Source organism: Melitaea cinxia, chromosome 16, assembly GCF_905220565.1.
Source record: "Melitaea cinxia chromosome 16, ilMelCinx1.1, whole genome shotgun sequence".
NCBI classification, from domain to species: Eukaryota; Metazoa; Arthropoda; class Insecta; order Lepidoptera; family Nymphalidae; genus Melitaea; species Melitaea cinxia.
In genome coordinates this window covers 6,032,945-6,052,132 of record NC_059409.1, presented here as the reverse complement: position 1 = coordinate 6,052,132, position 19,188 = coordinate 6,032,945, and the positions used below count along the sequence as shown (strand labels likewise).

At 32.2% G+C, this 19,188-nt stretch overlaps 1 protein-coding gene across 1 annotated transcript; it reads right to left on the bottom strand.

The window, feature by feature from the left end:
• Positions 1-11,810: 11,810 nt before the first annotated feature.
• Positions 11,811-18,127, bottom strand: LOC123661227 (elongation of very long chain fatty acids protein 4-like). The gene is made up of 5 exons (XM_045596214.1): positions 18,082-18,127; positions 13,489-13,676; positions 12,878-12,946; positions 12,336-12,638; positions 11,811-12,008 (listed from the first exon to the last, which is right to left on the bottom strand). The coding sequence occupies exons 1-5, from the start codon at positions 18,125-18,127 to the stop codon at positions 11,811-11,813; spliced, it is 804 nt and encodes a 267-aa protein (XP_045452170.1).
• Between the last annotated feature and the right edge of the window lie 1,061 nt (positions 18,128-19,188).

The following is a 19,188-nucleotide window of genomic DNA, read 5'->3' as shown; positions in this document are numbered from 1 at the left end:
GGCTGGGTCAGCTAATATAATAGGTAGTGTTCGACAGAGACAACGCTTTACCAAGCTGAAATTAGCCGACTGCCTCTTTCCACAGATCGATTCGCATAATTATTTCAGGGCACTATACAGAATATTTTGAAACGGATATATTATTAATTATTTTAATACGATAGGTATATAATTGTGTTGTGTGACTTCAATTACATCGACAGGTAATACAACGTACAAGTAATAACCTCATCCTTTTTTGAATTTAATTAAAAATAGTCTTTAAATTCACTGTCAACGTTATTAATATTTTCGCTACCGATGATGGTTAATATTCAATTTTTGAAATAAAGTTTACGCACGCTTGACTTGGGGAGTTAGCTATGGTGAATGCGTGCCGAGAGCGTTACGAAAAGAGTGATCGGGCGAAGTGAACGGAAGTTGAGAGGGATATATAAGTTAGATGGAGCTAAAGAAGTTTTACTTCAGTAAAGCATACTAATTTTTATTTCTTTATTAAGATTCCGTTTTGCGTTTATTTTTTGTTTTCTTTTTTATGCTAGGTTAAAAACAGCATGACGTGAATGCTATGCATAGCCATTGTTATGTTATCGAATTGAACTGAATCAGACTGTAAGTCCTCTTTGTTGGCTTCTCCTCAATTGTAGGAGAAGAGTTGAAGCTTAATTAACTACGCTTCCCACTGCTGATTGGCGAATGTTTTATCCATGGAGCATTGCTCCATGGTTTTATCTATCATGAGTCACGTCAGTGAGTCAGTCACTTTCACGTGTCTATGGTTAAAACTGAGACTATCGGCTTTGCGTGCTCTACGCGACATAGTGGAGCAAACTATAAAGACAAAAACTTATAATAAAACTAGAAATAAATATTTGTAAAAAATAGAGATTTCTGCACCGAGCGGATAGCGAATTATTTATCGGAGGAATATTTTCCAGCGAGTATAACTGCGAACTAGGATTCTCAGAACAGATCTGTTTTTAACCGACTTCCGAAAAAGTAGGAAGTTCTCAATTCGAATATTTTTTAAAGTTATACTTCTATTGGCGCGTTAGGGAAAAATGATGAGAGTAAATTTTTACGATGCGCGCGCACAGTGTCGTTCATTCTTTTTATAACAAGAAGTCTAGTAGTGAAACGGTTTACCGGTCATGGTATTGAAAGCGTAAGTAGTAGTGAATTTGCTTTGATAATAGCCTACTTTTTCTTAGTTTCAAACCCAATCAATGTAGTAGCGTAGGATTTAACTGTGATTGACGCCGTTGAGCAATCACTATTAAAAGGTAACGGAGAAGCTATGGCACTTCAAAGTAATTTTCATATAATTCAGATAGGGTCTGGCATAAAGCTCTTTTGACATGGAAACCACCATACGATATCTTAGAAGTATCATGCACTCCGGTAACCGGTTTTCTTAACCAGAGCAGAATAATGTGGTTGTCGAAAGAGTATTCTCGGAAACCCATTAATGCACAGATGATGCCTTATTTACTGGCACGCCTATTACCTCTGGGATGAAAGTGAAAGAAAAGTCGCAGATTTGAGTACTTGACGCTTTCAAGCTCTCCTTCATTGTAGCTCTAAATTTCTAGAACGTCTCCCTGAATATTAAGATCCTTATGCTTACATTACGAATGAGGTCCTATTTCGAGATAGTTTGGAGAATAATGTCAAACTGGCTGCCAAAAAGTTCAGGGTATTGAACAGGGCCAGACAATGTTTCGCATCGAAACGTTGGATACTTTTTCACACATCTGTCTATATGCAGAATATTGTTTGCACCTTTGCAGGTGTCCCCCAATATAAACTACAACTCCTAGACTCCCTCAACGACAGGCAGTTCATTATATTTTTTATGATCTATAAGTATCTTTTTATCTCTTCATAGAGACGTTGATTCTGCACGAGTTTTTTCCATCTATACAAGAGGGAGATTTTTGAACAGTTGCCATAGTCCCACCATCATGTTTTTATTATAGCAGCCTTATCTTTAGGACACGTAATAAATTTCGTGTAGATACCCAGTTTGCATCTCTAGTTCGCTTCAATATGAATTGCGTAATTAAAAAAAATTCCCGAAAGTACTGAAAGAACTGAGACTGAAATTAGATTTCCCGGTTCTTTTTGACTGCCCAATAAACCAGGAAATCCCGGTACCGAAAGAAAGGTTTCCGGTTCTAAACCCTAATTTCATCATCAAACAAAAAAAAAACATTTTATTGAATAATTTCGTATATATTCTAAGAAGCTCTTTTCTTTGAATCATTGTTTTCATGTGTTTTTAAATCGTTAAAAATGAAAAGTATTTGTAATCACTTAAAAAAGTAATCAATAGAATTAGAATTTTATTGAAAATAATGTAACTTTAAAGGTCACTAATGCCACAAATTATTCGGGACCTTAATATTAACTTATTGAGCCTATTAAATACTGAAGCTGCTCAAAAGACAAATCACCGTTTAATCTAATTTAATATTCCAAGCCCAACAAATCTTTTATCGCATTATCTAAAGTTTGTGCCTGGAGAACCTTAAAGCTGATGGAGTTCTAGCCTTAAGTCGTTAAGATAATATTTCCTCTCTTTAATTGCAGTTGGCGGTCGAGTTAGCTCTGATTATCAAGTTTTTGCTTCCACAAAATGGAACGTAATACGTATGTTACGTTAAATTAGTGGATTGAATCGTTAATACTAAGCAGAGAAAATTACCTTCTGTAATTCAAGTTGAGAAAGTTATACTTATTACAGTATACATATAAGTTTTAATATTGAAGATAGTGCAAAACGATGTATAATTTTTTATCGATATAGTTAGAATGGACATCTTAGCTTATTTGACCACTTTATCTACAACGATTTTAATAACAAAACTATTAGTAGAAGGCATGCTTTACGTAATAAATAGGTAGGTACTTATAATACACATGCGGCTGCATCGTGGAAATATTTGTTTGAAAAAATCTTAAAAAGTAACAATGATAACTCTGTAAATCTCTGAAGAGTCAAGTTTGATATTGTCAATAATTCAGAGATTTTTTCCACCAAGGTGTCTTAGAACTTTGACTAGGATCACAGTCGTGCAAAAGTTCGAAGTTTATTTTTCAATAACATTGTATTTTTAAAGCAACTTTGTGAACATAAAAAAATACATGTCCTGATTATTGTCGTTCTTGAAAACTTCGCTGGCGTGGACACCAGGCTCTAATGTCCCTAGGGTGCTGATGAACTGATGAATCTTATATTTCTTTCTAAATACCGAAAAAGGCTAAAATTCGTATTTACAAAACATTTTCTAACGAAAAACAAAACATCAAGTGAGCGAATGAAAGCAAAGAAAACGTTAGATGTAAACAAATTCGCTTTGATGTTCCTAAATCAAAAGAATCTTTTCTTTTATTGAGTAGGTATGAATAAACAAAATAAGAAAGTTATTCTGACTCAAACAATTGCTTTTGTTATTGGTCATATTTCAGAAAAACAGTTCTCATTTACATGCTGTATTATTAGGGCATTTAAAACAGTAAAAAACAACTGTATATACTTTTTTCATTTTCCTTTCTAAAGATATCAATTAGTACTTATAACTGCACACTTTAATATAAGTATTAGGTACTGGTATTGGTAATGGTATAAAGCTACTTGAAATTTCAATTTGCAGTTGGTTTTAGAATAACGTAAACAGAAACTATGAATATGCAAAAGATTATGGCTACTATGAGACAGATTCCTAAGTTAATGGATGTAATTTAATTATAGGAATAATAAAAATGTACGCAATTGTTTTACGTTTCGTTTATAAATAGGAAGTACTTAGATACATGCTTAAAATAAAAATGGTTGTAAGATATACGTGCAACACTATTACAAAGGAGTTGTCATGTACCATATAAATATACGTATATTTATATGGTACATGACAACTCCTTTGTAAAGTGTTGCATGTATTGCGTGGGCGCTTAACTCACACCAGTGTTTGCAGGTTCGATTTTCGCTCGAGACGTACTTACCTATATTTGTATTTGTACAAAACTTATGTTTCTGTACTAGGTGTCTGTCCCTATGGCTTTCACCACCGTCACACACTCTTGGGAGCACTAGACTTATCATAAACGCTTCAAACCGGAAGTTGTGTCCGGAAACACACAAAACACAAGCACAACGCCCAGATCACGACAATCATCTATATGGCCGATACAAATGTCTGTCGTGACGCGGGAATCGAACCCGCGACCGCCAGCGCAACAGTCAGTGCTATGACCACTGCGCAAACGCGTCGTCGAAGTTCGTTATAATATATATCAGTAGTAGTATATAATCATAGACACCTGATAGCGATCGTTACTCATAGTAGGAAATATATCCGTCAACCCGCAAGGGAGCAGCGTGGTGCACAACGTTCCCACGCATCTCCTACATGTAAAAAGAGGCATATGCCTAGCTATGGGATGCTACAGGTTGAAGCAATCAATCAACCATTGTTAAACTTCCAAAAAAGGAGAAGATTCTCAATTCGACTATATATATTTTTTTATGTATGTTACTTCAGAACTTTTAACTGGGTGGGCTGATTTCGACAAAAAAAATTTTAATCGAAAGGTGTGTCATTTGGTTCCATTGAAATTTATTTGAGATCTAACAATTACTTTTCGATTTATATCTAATAATGCGTTTTTACTTGACTATTTTTTCCGCATAACACTTTAACGGTTGTACTGATTTTGATGATTTTTGATTTAATCGAAAGCTGATGTTTATCATGTGGTCACATTTAAATTTCATCGAGAGCTAATAACAACTTTTTGAGTAATCTTTGATAACGAGTATTTACTTGACTATTTTTTCGTCTAGCTACGTAGTACGTGTCGATGTAATTGAAGCCGGGAAGTTTTTTCGTTGCGAGTAAATACAATTATGTTACAATATATTGTGTAATTCCGGACTCTTGTAAGTATATCTGTTTGTACTTATGTTCGTTGCTGCATGGCGCATTTAATAAAAATTGCGTGTTTTATTTCGAGAAATCGTCTCTATATGAATTTATTAACGTACTAGCGGACCCAGCAGAAGTTGTCCTGCCCGGAAAACAGCTACCAAATTCGATAGCTTACATACCGATAGCAGCGTCACCTAACGGGTCCAATTGAGATGAAAACTAACATATCTTCCAAGTTAGACAAAATTACAGATGCTTACAAAATTTGATAACAATTGATTCAGTAGTTTCAGAGCTACATACAGATAGCAGCGCCACCTACCGAGACCAATTGAGATGAAAACTACCATATCTTCCAAGTCAGACAAAATTACAGATTCTTACAAAATTTGATAACAATTGATTCAGTAGTTTCAGAGCTACATACAGATAGCAGCGCCACCTACCGAGTCCAATTGAGATAAAAACTACCATATCTTCCAAGTCAGACAAAATTACAGATGCTTACAAAATTTGATAAAAATTGATTCATTAGTTTCAGAGCTACATACATATAGCAGCGCCACCTACCGAGTCCAATTGAGATAAAAACTACCCTATCTCCCAAGTTGGACCAAATTACAGATGCTTAAAAAATTTGATAAAAATTGGTTTAGTAGTTTCGGAGTTACATACATTTAAAATTTTCATTGTTAACGCCCACCCCCGTAATCCTTATTGGGCATGAGTTATCCTAAAATCCGCTCATCGATCATTTCTACATCACATATAGGAGATTCGTACCAAATTTGGAGTCGATATCTTAAAAACGGGAATTTTCCATTGTTAACGCCCCCGCAACAATATAAATAGGTAATGTGAAATAGCTAGTTATTACCATTTTTACTGTATGTAAATGAAATTAAAATGCGGTCTACGAATAAGATCAATTTAATCATTAATAACTTACGTAAAATGCTCCCTAAACAAACAAATAAACTTTTCAGCTTTATAATATTAGCACCAAAAGATTATTTTTTATTATTTATGGACACCGTTTCTTTTTGTTTATATAGGTCGACATAACAATTTGTATGAAAATATTTGATGAAAAAAAAAAAAAAACAGACGCTTAATTATAATTTCTACGCATAGAATGTCGAAAGAAAAGCTATAGCAAAATAATAGGAGGATTTGTTATTTAATTTTATCATTTCATGCTCCTCTCTAATTGTCTCTTTGGTTGAATTTATAACTTTTCCAATTAATGCTTGTCATTGTCACAGAACAATGAAACAGTGTTGCGTTACTGTCGTATTCCTAATTAATTGCGAGGAGTTATATTGTACTAGTTATTGCAACTGCACCGCTTACGTTTTTATTGTGTAGCTTATGGGCTGACTACACAAAGAAAAGATACAGTGACCTCCGTGTCCTCTACAATAATGCATTCAGGATACTGTTGGGGTTGCTCCGATGCTGCATCGCCTCGGGCATGTTTGCAGACGCAAGAACCGACTGCTTCCACACCACCATGCGTAAGCGATGCGCATCTTTTGTGCGTAGAGTAAGGGGCAGCCAAAACAGTGTGCTGAAGATGATCGCGGAGCGTTTTGACTGCTTCTACCTTCGGCATTGCTGCGATAGATACCCTGCGATAGACACCTTGCGATACAAATGCCGGAGCGAAAGCTTTAAATATTAATTATTATTATTATTCATATTGGACATTGTGTGATTGTAATTAGTTTTATTTTATTATTGTAATTGTATTTTTCAAATTGTCGTGACATTTATTCATTTTTTTAAAGTTGTATTTGTGTATTATAAGAATTGAAGAAAGTCAAATTGTTTTATGGGTCAAATTGTTGCCTGAAATAAAGAATTATTATTATTATTATTTTGATGATTTTAAGAAGTAGTTTAAAGCCAGGATTACGAGACTGGCCCTTTTAAACATTTATTATGCATAACGTCATCATCATTACATTCATTGGTTATCGTATCATCAGTCATCATTGATCGTCGGTTTTGATTACGGAGTGCTGTTTGAGTGTTTTTTTTAATCTTTTGAATAGTAATATGCTAATACAATTGTAGGTATATTGAGGTAGGGCACAGCAGGAAATATATTGCTCATAATTTGGAGCAGCCCGACTGGGGTAGTACCTCTGTTCCTGTGGTGATTAAGGTAGCCAGAGCTCCTGGAGAGGGTCAAGGGGGCAGGCTTTCATTAATTTGCGACCGTGGTGTACATGAAAGTACACTAAGGTAAATAAAAACGCATTTTTTAAAAACAACCACATATTTTTGACATCACTTGGTATTTTTTTTGGTTTATTTTTATAAGAGCACCAGCTAGTCGTACTATTAGGCGTTTCAGGACTACCCATTCTTGCTGGGGCATTCTATTAAAGGTGTAAGTCGCATGTTGATAAATTATTTCGATTTTTAATCTACCAACAATAAAAATGTAGAGCTTAGTCAAGCAAACACTAAACAAATTCTCGCGCGAAAGTATGGCATGTTTGCAGTAAATTTAATATAAGTACGAATTTCACTTATGACATTTTCAAGATTCGATCATCGCATTTACGGTGACTTTAAATTGCTGCTTTCAGTCACGCCCACGCATAAACTTTACCGTCGCCAGGAGTTCTACGACTAAAGTAAGAGTGAAAAGTGGATCACCTATCAGAGGTGAAGTGCCACAAATTAGTTGAATCTGTCATTTTTGATCGCTTTTCATAATATTTATCACTTTCACAGTTTAGTAAGAATTCAGTTGGAAAATTGCGAGCTTAGTCATGTACGTGATAATGCGTACATGTAATTGAAGTAAAGAATTCGTTGATATTAATATAAAGTTATTTAAACCTTAATCAACAATGGCATATAGAAATTACCATTACCATAACGTTATAGCTGATTTTATGACTTAGACATATTTGAAATAAAAGTGGATTGGCTATATGGACGAAGTAATTGGGTATATTCACGCAATTCTATTAAATCTAATGTCGTATGGAAACATCAAACAGGAATTCGATTGCCTATTTGCATAAAGCTATGTAAGGCAAGTAATTTTACAAGACGGGTATGAGCGTAGTATATATTAGCATAATCACTAGAATTTCTCATTAGTCGTATTTGCTTACCGTAATCGGTTTTGGTTTACATTTTTTAATAATGTTAGTTAATAATTTATTTAGTTAATCACGTTAAAATAAAGCACAATTCAAAGTACGTAAAATAAATAAACATTAATTCATGTAAAAAAATAGAAAAATACTTAAAAAAATTATGTGGTGTCATGGGACACCAGGTAGTAACGAAGTTCCTTCGTATAGTATAGAAGCAACACAATAAAAAAAATGTTGAATTTTATATATATATATATATATATATATATATATATATTATAGTTCTTGATTTTTTTTTAATTTTGTTGATTGGTTTTTAATTAAGTACATAAAAGTATTTAGGAAATTTTGTATTTTAGAAAATAACAAATACCGTAAAATAAAATAAATCAAATAAAAAAAAACATGTGTCTTTATTTATTTTTGTCGATAGTATAAAATTACATAAATAATTTAAAAAAGTTTACTAGTAACATTTTAGTTTTACAAACGTCATATTATACAGTCGTGTGACTGATATGACGTCACTTTCGTTATATATTTTTCTTACGGTTTTAGTATCACATTTTTTTCAGTTCGGTCGCCCAGCCAAATGTCAAGCCTGCCGTAAGGAACTTCGTTCCAACAATAAAGCATAAGAAAACTAGAGCTGTTACTTGTAGTTTTAAAAGTTACTCAAAAGGTTAACTATATTATTGAAATTTCTACTAAGTACCTTTTTTTTTTTTTTTATTTATTTGTAACATTAAGAAAAGCATACATCAAATTATATTTACTTGCAAAAGCCCATAAGCTTGTCCGCAAGTAACAGTCTCTCACATTTTACATAAGACTTGTAATATATTGCTATAACATTTACAATCTACAGTGGTTACGAAAAACATATTTATACTACGCTTAGATAATTTTTGCTAAACAAAGTTTTACGTCTACCCTATTTATTAAAAATAGTTTCATTTTTATTAATTATCATCATCTACGGTATGGTCACAAAAACGATTACAAAAAACATACGGGTGTAAGCGAGATAGTTAATTTGTTTTTATTTGCTCAGAAATAGCTAGCAGTATACAGGTTGTTATGGTAAATTAGTTACTATATTCATATATATTTTACTTCTATTTATTAATTATTCAAGATTATATTACCTACAATTATGATACGTGTTAAAGAGTGATGCAGGGCTAAATTAAGAATCACTTAAGGGGATTATTTTTTTCACAAATCGCATTATTTTAACGCTATAAAAGCCGTATAAATTTTAGTACTTACCGATTAATGGTCTTTTTAGCAATTTCAATAAATAAGGGTGACTTGACAAATCAGGCATAAAAGCGGCTAATGAAACTCTCAATTTACGTTTTTCTTATTTTATTCGATTTAAACAACTTTTCAGTCAAGTTTGATTTTCTGTACTACACGAGTACTCAGATTTTTTTTCAACACTGAATCCGGAATGAATTTTAAAAATTAAAATTAGCACTTGAAAAAAATTTTTTTTTACATTGTCAATCAAATTATGTACAAAAAGGGTAAATACCCAAGTATAATAATTTTATATATCTTTTGTGTATTAATTAAATTTCTAAATAACTAAAAATATATATTTCTCTAATATCTAATACTATTAAACAAGCAATTCTTGTATATATATAGAATCTGAATCTCGGAAACGGCTCCAACGATTTTCATGAAATTTATAGGGGATTTCGGGGGAGATAAATAATTGTAGCTAGGATTCATTTTTTGAAAATGTCGTTTTATCCCAGTTTTTTGAAAATGAAAAAATGACTACAATATCGTTAGAATACGAAGGTAAATTTCGCACTCGTCAATAAAGTTGTAATAGCTCAGGTTAGGAATTCGTCCGGTCGCACTTGACCGAAAAGACCACGCTTCAAATCCTCAAATATCTAGATCGATTGTTATTATTTTTTTCTTTCTAATTGAACTCTTTTTTTTATTTAAATAGCCAGATCTTATTTTTTATTATTATGTCGGTAACATCGAAAAATATTATTCATATTTTATCATTATTATTTTATTTTTGATTTTTTTATATTTGTTAGATATATTTTTTTATATTATATTTTTTATTATTGTCGGTAAAAAATATTATTTTTTATAAATATGTAATTCGTATTTAAATATGATTTCCAAAAAACATGATTTACTAAAAATATCGAGCTAAGCTCGGTCACCCAGGTACTTAAAAGCTAAAGAGCAGTAGTGGGTGTTGAGTTTTAATATATAAATAGCGATCTTTACCAAACACTGTTAAAGTAGTTTAGAGTTAAACAGATTGACTTAGACCTTTAATAGTCTTGGTAGAAAACCAAAAAGTAGGCGTAGTTTACCAAAAAAACCTTTTTTGACTGTAGTCTAGTGTTTAATTTTTTTATTTATTTTTTTTATTTTTTGACCATGTTTTTACCATAACCATTAAAATTCATTCACGAATGTCAGCATTTTGTTAGAAAAAATGTTTACTTATAATATTTTAAATAAATTCATCGTCAGAAGAGAAAGTAGCCAACAAATATTTCAATATATTTGAATTCTTTTATCATTCGTAAACTCAATGAAATATTCAAGACTTTATCTTTACTTCTTTCTTTTTCAAAAACCGGCGGTTCGTAATTTGGCGGAAACGAAAAGTATATTCGTACATTAAAAGTTTATCGTTGTAATACGTAACACAAAATTAATATTTTGATAGATATTGTATATAACGGCGTATGAAGTTATCTCTATAGAAATTATGTTTCCAAGGTAATCTTTGCTATCCAGCCATTTAATAAACTATCGGAACGCTACATACTACAGTTTTGGTTTTGCTTGATTGACAAGGTCTGAAACACAATTATCTACGAACATACTTTACAGTTATAGAGTTCAGCCTATTGCAGTCCACTGCTGGACATAGGCTTCCCCAAGTTCGCGCCAGACATCCCAGTTTTCCGCAGTCCTCATCTAGCCTACACCGGTAACCTTACGTAGATCGTCGGTCCAGCGGGCTGAAAGATACTAAGACGCGGTCTCCACTCCAGGACATGTTTGCTTTTACGGCCATCGGTCCTGCGACAGAGGTGACCAGCCCACTGCCACTCGATGATTCGGTCGATGATCCACTCGAGGATTTGGTTAGGCTTAGCGGCGTTCGGCAGGCTTCGTCGAGTCTTCACTTCGAAGATTCCGCAGATACTGGTCCACAAGTTTAAAATCGCTCAACATGCAATGGAACGGGCTATGCTTGAGGTTTCTCTCAAAGATAGGATTAGAAATGAGACTATCCGCGACAGAACGGACATGGGCTATGCTACAGAATTAGCAGGTTTAACATACTTTATATAAATAATATGAATGTACCAGGAGGCTATTTATAATTAATTTGAGATGTGCAGCTTTATTCAAGATATTTTCAAATTTAGCATTGCTACTGCAGATATGATTCTATAATCAAGATGTTTGTCAAATAACCTCACTTGTGTTTTATGTGCTAAAAATCCATAACATAAAAATAGTTATGATAAGCACTGTACAATTACATAAATAGTCTTATAATATATTATATATAATAGTCTTATATTCGTATTATGCTTAGTTATATCAGTTAATTACTATTTTTGATTAACAATACGCCTTAACTTTTTAATCATAATATATTATTTATTACACATATACACAAAGTTATGTTCCTACTACGTACTTCAGAATATAATTAACCCTATCATAAACAGAAATCAAACGATAAAACCTAATCAAAGATCTGTCCCGTGCAGGAGAGGGCAATGTTCTTCACTTTTGCTTTGTACCTCTTATTATAGAAGTCGATGAAGAGGCACGTGAAAAGCGTAAGATTGGAGATTCCGACCCAATACGTAATTGTGCTCATAGGACACTGCGAAGTGTACGTTTGAATAACCACGTGAGTAAAGACGAGAACGAATTGAATCTGAAATACAAGCAAAGAGTTTTATAATTGATATAAGGAAATGGAATTTGCTTATCAATAGACATTTGCATATTTCATACTTTATCAGTAGGATTGATTCCTTTAAAAAAATATACATATGCTATTTAAGTCATTTATCTATTTAAATTTCATCTATAGATTTCATCATAAAGTTACAATATTATTTTTTAGTGACAAAGTGTAGTGTATTGTTACTATATGTATAATTTTGATTTTTTTTTACACTTAAAAATATTTGTTCTACTTTAAATAACAATTTAAAAACACTAGTTTTTTAATATTGATAATTTAATAATAATGACTTACTATTTGCATTATCGTAAGGTATTTCTTCCACCAAAGATATTTTGCATAGCGCGGACCTAAAGCGGATACCCCATAATAAGTGTACATAACAGTGTGTATTATACAATTTGCGATCGCCATAAAAGCCCAATGGTCCGAGGGGTCATATTTCAGAGTGCACCATGTCATGAGCACCATGAACACGTGGTGATAGACGTGTAAAAATGTTATTTGGTTGTTTTTCTTTCTTACCACGAATATTATTGTATCTACAAGATCCAAAATTTTTGTTGCCAAGTACTTCCAATACAAAGCCGCAATTATCTGAAATATAAATTATTTCATTATTGCTAAATTCATTAAAAAAAATACATTATTAATGAGCGTATTGTAAATTTGTTAGTTAATTGCTGTGAATATAATTTATTTTAAAAACTGAGTGCTGAATTTAATAAAATTTGAAGTAAATTAAAATTAATATGACGCACGAATAACCACTTTATTTAATAAGTTTTAATGAAATTAAATTTACAAAATTAAAACAATTTCAAAGAAATACTCACAAAAACGGTATGATCGTCATATAAACATTTTCTCGGAAATAATCCTTTGTCGATACTATAACAGAGAAACTGCAAAATATTAAGCTATATTGATTTTACGAATTTTTTATAAAATGTGACGAATCGTTCGTTTACAGCTAGAACAGTCCCATTTTTTTTGTAGGACAATATGTATTCAAAACGATACGTCTGTCAATATATTGAAGTTAATCCACTCTTTGAGGATTTACGTTAAAAAAGAGTATTTGTAAAAGCTTTTTTATCAAAAGTTGATACTTACATTTATGGATTACATTTTGACAAGCATTTTATACATATATATTAGAAACCATTTATTGATAAACGTACGCTTCGATATATAATTTATCACTAGCTGAACATTTTAGGTAGTATGTATTTTTTTATGCTAAATCAATAAAAATAAAAAATTTTGGCTATATACCATTATCATTTAGGGGTGTGAAAAATACATGTTGTCCGATTCTCAAACCTACCCGATATGCATACAAAATTTCATAAAAATCGTTCCAGCCGCTTCGGAGGAGTTTGGTAAGAAACACCGCGACACGAGAAATTTATATATTAGAAAGATTAATTAATAAGAGATTTACCTTATACGTTAAAAAAGCTGAATTTATTACTTTAACTAAGTTATAAAATACGAGAAACGTATTTAATTTGTACGGTGGACGCTTTTCCATCAAAAGCGGACCTATTTTGAGAATGAATGCAAAATACGTTACAATGATAAACGCTATGTCATTTGGATTCATTAGCGGCCATTTTTCCACGAAACTAACTGAAAAGGAATAAAATAAAAATTATAATCAAATTTTATAAAGTTATTTTGTGGAAATAATTATGATTGTAAATGCGATGTGCGATTTCGATTTTAATTAAAATGGTTCCAGTAAATGGTAATTAATTACAATCCTGGACACTAATTTATGGGGTTGGGGGGAAAGAGGGGGGTTGGGTGGGGGGGAGGAGGGTGGGTTTTCACCCCTCCGGCAGACTATTTTCGTGTAAACCCCGTTGTTACAAAGACATCGTGGTTATTGTTTTAAGGTTAAATTATGGGGTTAAGGGAGAAAAGGGGGGTTGGGAGGGGTAGGAAGGGTAGGTTTCTACCCCCCCCTAACCCCCCCTGGCAACTATTATCGTGTAAACCCCATGGTTACGAAAATATTGTGGTTAAAGTTTTGAGGTTACAATACCTTAGATTTGATTATTACAATACCTTAGAGCTCCGTGTCTGACTCTAGCTTAATTCCAGTGCTGCGGGAAATGCACTCATGCTCCATTCCACGACTTTCACACGTTATTTTCAAAAAAAATGTACGTAAAAACGATCTCTATTGCAAAATCAAAATACGATACGAACTGATCTTTAACGACTGACAAATAGAAACTTTTAAACAAAATAACGCGTCACTTAGCATTACTTTTAGAAAAAATTTAAACACAAAATCATTATTCTTATCTAAATAACTGTACATAAAATAAAAACAGTAACAATTATTAAAAATACGATACGAACTGACGTTTAACGACATAGACAACATAAACAGTTCTAAAACAGACTATTAAACAAAATGATTGTAGTGTATTTTATTTTAATTTCATGTCATACTTTTTACTGAAATATATTTTTATTTTTATTTTAATTTTTGTCATTGCAAAAAAAAAAACAACCATAACGTATCTAATTTAAAATTATCATATACATATAATTAATATTGTATATAAAATTAATTGCTATACTTTATATATTATATATAAAATTAATTAAACATTTATCGACAGTTTCGTTTAACAAAAAAAAAAAAAAAAATAACCCTAACCTATTTAACTTAAGAAGTACGTTTAACGACAGTTTCGTTTAACAAAAAAAAAAAAAAAATAACCCTAACCTATCTAACTTAAGAAGTACGTTTAACGACAGTTTCGTTTAACGAAAAAAAAAAAAAAAATAACCCTAACCTATCTAACTTAAGAAGTACGTTTAACGACAGTTTCGTTTAACAAAAAAAAAAAAATAACCCTAACCTATCTAACTTAAGAAGTACGTTTAACGACAGTTTCGTTTAACAAAAAAAATAAAAAAATAACCCTAACCTATCTAACTTAAGAAGTACGTTTAACGACAGTATCGTTTAACAAAAAAAAAAAAATAACCCTAACCTATCTAACTTAAGAAGTACGTTTAACGACAGTTTCGTTTAACAAAAAAAAAATAACCCTAACCTATCTAACTTAAGAAGTACGTTTAACGACAGTTTCGTTTAACAAAAAAAAAAAAAATAACCCTAACCTATCTAACTTAAGAAGTACGTTTAACGACAGTTTCGTTTAACAAAAAAAAAAAAAATAACCCTAACCTATCTAACTTAAGAAGTACGTTTAACGACAGTTTCGTTTAACAAAAAAAAAAAAAAAAAAATAACCCTAACCTATCTAACTTAAAAAGTACGTTTAACGACAGTTTCGTTTAACAAAAAAAAAAAAAATAACCCTAACCTATCTAACTTAAGAAGTACGTTTAACGACAGTTTCGTTTAACAAAAAAAAAAAAAAAAAATAACCCTAACCTATCTAACTTAAGAAGTACAACGTTTAACGACGTGGGGGGAAGGGGGGAGAGGATGGGGAACGCTACCACTGGTACCACTGTCACACCTCAGAACCCCATAGTTATGGAGATATCCATGGTTAAAGTTTTCAGGCTAGAAGAAGAATTTCGAAAGTTAGAGGAACGCTTGGCTCCGGCGCTGCGGGAAAAGCAGCCCTTCCGCCCTTGCGTGCGAAAGCACGCTCACTCATGCTCCGTTCCGCAGCGGAGGCTGGTCGCCTGCGGCGACCAGCCTCAGCCGCTCCTCTACGCATTCGTTCGCGCGCTTTCGCACGGCGGGCGAGGGCTGCCCTCCCTCCGCGCCTCCGCGGCACAAAAAAAACACTCTAGGGGTAGGACAGACCAAGACCACGTGGACAGTGGGGTGCTCCGATTCGGTTTTGGGTATTTTTCGAATTTCTAAACCTATATTCTAGCACGCAATGTTAAACTATCTCAAAGTATTTTTAATCTATTTCTATCTCTGACCTATTTATGGATATAAATTTAAAAGTACTTTAAGAAAAGAAAATTACAATTATTTGAGATATTAATTATAAATAAAAATAGCTTAGATTATTAAATCTTAAAAATGATTTTTATATAATTTATATTATGCATTTAATAATCTGTCCCAGAACTCAGTTTATGTTGTCTATGTCGTTAAACGTCAGTTCGTATCGTATTTTTAATAATTGTTATTGTGTTTTAAATTATCATTTTATTTCACCATTAGTTCGAAAAATAACGTGTGAAAGTCCCAAAACGGAGCATGAGTGGACGTCCCGCAGCACAACTACGCGTTATTTTGTTTAAAAGTGGCGTTATTTTGTTTAAAAGTGTCTATTCGTCAGTCGTTAAAGGTCAGTTCGTATCGTATTTTCATCTTACAGTAAAAATCGTTTTTACGTAAATTTCTTGGAAAATAACGCGTGATAGTCGCAGAACGGAGCATGAGTAAACTTACCGCAGCACCAGAATTAAGGTGGAGTCAAAAATAACAAAAATTTAACCTTAACCTTATCTCTGTAACAACGGGGTTTACACGAAAATAGTCTGCCGGAGGGGTGAAAACCCACCCTCCTCCCCCCACCCAACCCCCCTCTTTCCCCCCAACCCCATAAATTAGTGTCCAGGGTTGTACATAATAGTCCAGTAAATTTCTAGTAACGAATAATAAATAATAATAAACGAGTTAATGTCCTTTTTTTGTTTGTTGTTACTACAGTACATTGAAGCTAATACATGTAATAACATGTGATGACAGTAATAATGTGTATATTATGTATTTGTGTACGTATAATGTTGGTTATAACACCACCTTTTATGTATATTGTTCTCCTCAACCTAAAATTTGACTGACTGCAATAGACCGCTACTTAGCGATAAGACCGCCGTACTATACCTATACCTGAGTACTTGTATGTTTAAAATACGTACATTCCTTTAATGTGGTGTACGTTATGTAATATTCTATATATCTACTTATTAAATAAGTAATGTAATACTTATTAAATAACGAATACAAAATGTCTACATACTAATCTCGCATCTTTCAGTGGGTTTAGATTAAAATTTCACAGCTATTTAAATTAGATTATTGAACACCTGTTTATAACGTAACTTGGAAGTTTGGGATAGCTATAATTTAAGCCATTATTATGTTACGAAATGCCTTGATTAATAATATATACATATACTTACCTCTGGATAGAGATTGTTAATTTTTTATTTATAAATATACAATACAGTCTACAATATCTGACTAATTTTTTACTTTAATTAACGAGTTCGAGTCGTTTGAGTCGTCCTTCGTTTAAATTAATGAAAGAAATATAATAACAGTATGCTTATTTATGTATTTTGAAAAAAAAAAATTATAATAGTCAACTTATTTATTTTGAACAAGACTTTCCAATCATAGAACCTATATTTCAAGACGTAAATTAATTTGAAGGAAATTTTTCCAAACCGTTATTTCTTGTAGTTAATGTTGGTACTTATACAAATAATTCTTTGTCAATTTTTTTCATTAAATATAAATCTTTGATATTATAAATATCTTATTCTGGTAGAATCAATGAGACAAGGTTATTATTCTTCTTTAAAGGAGATTTTCAATTCAACTCATATTTTAATTTTTTTCCACAAATGTTTAGGATAACTTCTGCATTCAGCAATTGATTGTAATAATTCTTTATGATTTTTTTGGGAAGAAGTATTTAAGCGTATTTCTTATAAGTACTTTAAGCGTGTTTTATGTAACATTTTTAAAATAATTATGTGTTGTGGTGGTAACAGTTACAATTTGTATTTTAATTACGTTAGTAATTAAGTTTTCAAGTGGTCTCTTCCAAGAAATGTCTGTTACAGTGACAACGAAATGTTATAACTGATGAGCGTGTATTTTTAAAGTGATTTAAAATACTTTATCATATTAAAAGATAAAAGAAACTTTTACATTATTACGTCACATGTTATTACTGAGAAACATAGATTTTGATAATTTTGATGATAACACAAATAAAAGTATACAATATGAACTAATATTAGTATTAGATATAAAGTAACAGTAAAATATCGTAATACTTACGTTGACTTTTAGGTAATTGCAGAAACATTTTGAAACAAAAAGACATTATTTTTACGTTGATATTAATTATTGAGTACCGGTGGCAGAATGCCTAAATATAAGTGCAAACGTCAAATGTGAAAGAATTTTAATAATTTGTTTTTGTATGAAAGAGTATTTAATCATAACACTAAAATGATTTAACAAAATTCGGTTCAAAATGTAAAATGCTATAAAGTGATTTAGCCTGTAATATTCCACTGCTGGGAATAGGACTCTTTCTCCATGTAGGAGAAGGATCAGATCTCAATCCACCACGCTGCTCCAATGCGGGTTAGCGGATATATTCCCTACTAGGAGTAACGATCGCTATGAGGTGTATAGGATAATAACCGGGAAAGACGGTTTAACGTGCTCTCCGAGGCACGGTGGAGAGATCCACAAGGACTACACAAATACCCCGACCACGGCAAACATCTGTATGGTCAATACAAATGTTTGTCATGAGCGGGATCGAACCCGCAACCGCCAGCGCAACAGCTACAATTAGTGATTTGGCGATGCGCCAACGTGTCGTCAATTTTTTTTTTTTTACCAAGTAATCATTTAGTTCGTACGATTTATTTTTGTGTTGCCCCCACACATTAGGAAATACTAAACGTTTTTTTTAAAATATCATATCAAAAATCGACCGTTCCAGCGGGATCGAACCTGCATCTCCGACAGACCGTGTCGGTGCTGCTATGGAACGATGTACTCGCTAGATCGAAATTTTTGATATGATGATTTTTTTATATTCGGTCTAAGTCCGTGACGCCGTCTATAAAAAAAAAGTTTAGAATTATTTAGTTGTAAAATACTATAAATAATAATGAAGTAAGGCTTATCAAATTTTTATTATAAACTTACTAACATTGTCTTTAATGTAATAATCAAAGGATATTAGTTTTATTTAGTTACATCTTCTGCGTCTTACATAGTGACCCAAAAAATACTTGTTATTTCATTAGTGCTTACTATGTTTCTGCTCGAGTGTTAAACAATGTATATTGGGCTGAACTTGTCAATTTGCTGCCTCAATAAGTTAAAGCACGTTTGATGTCACTGGCCCGTAGAAGGGACGTGAAA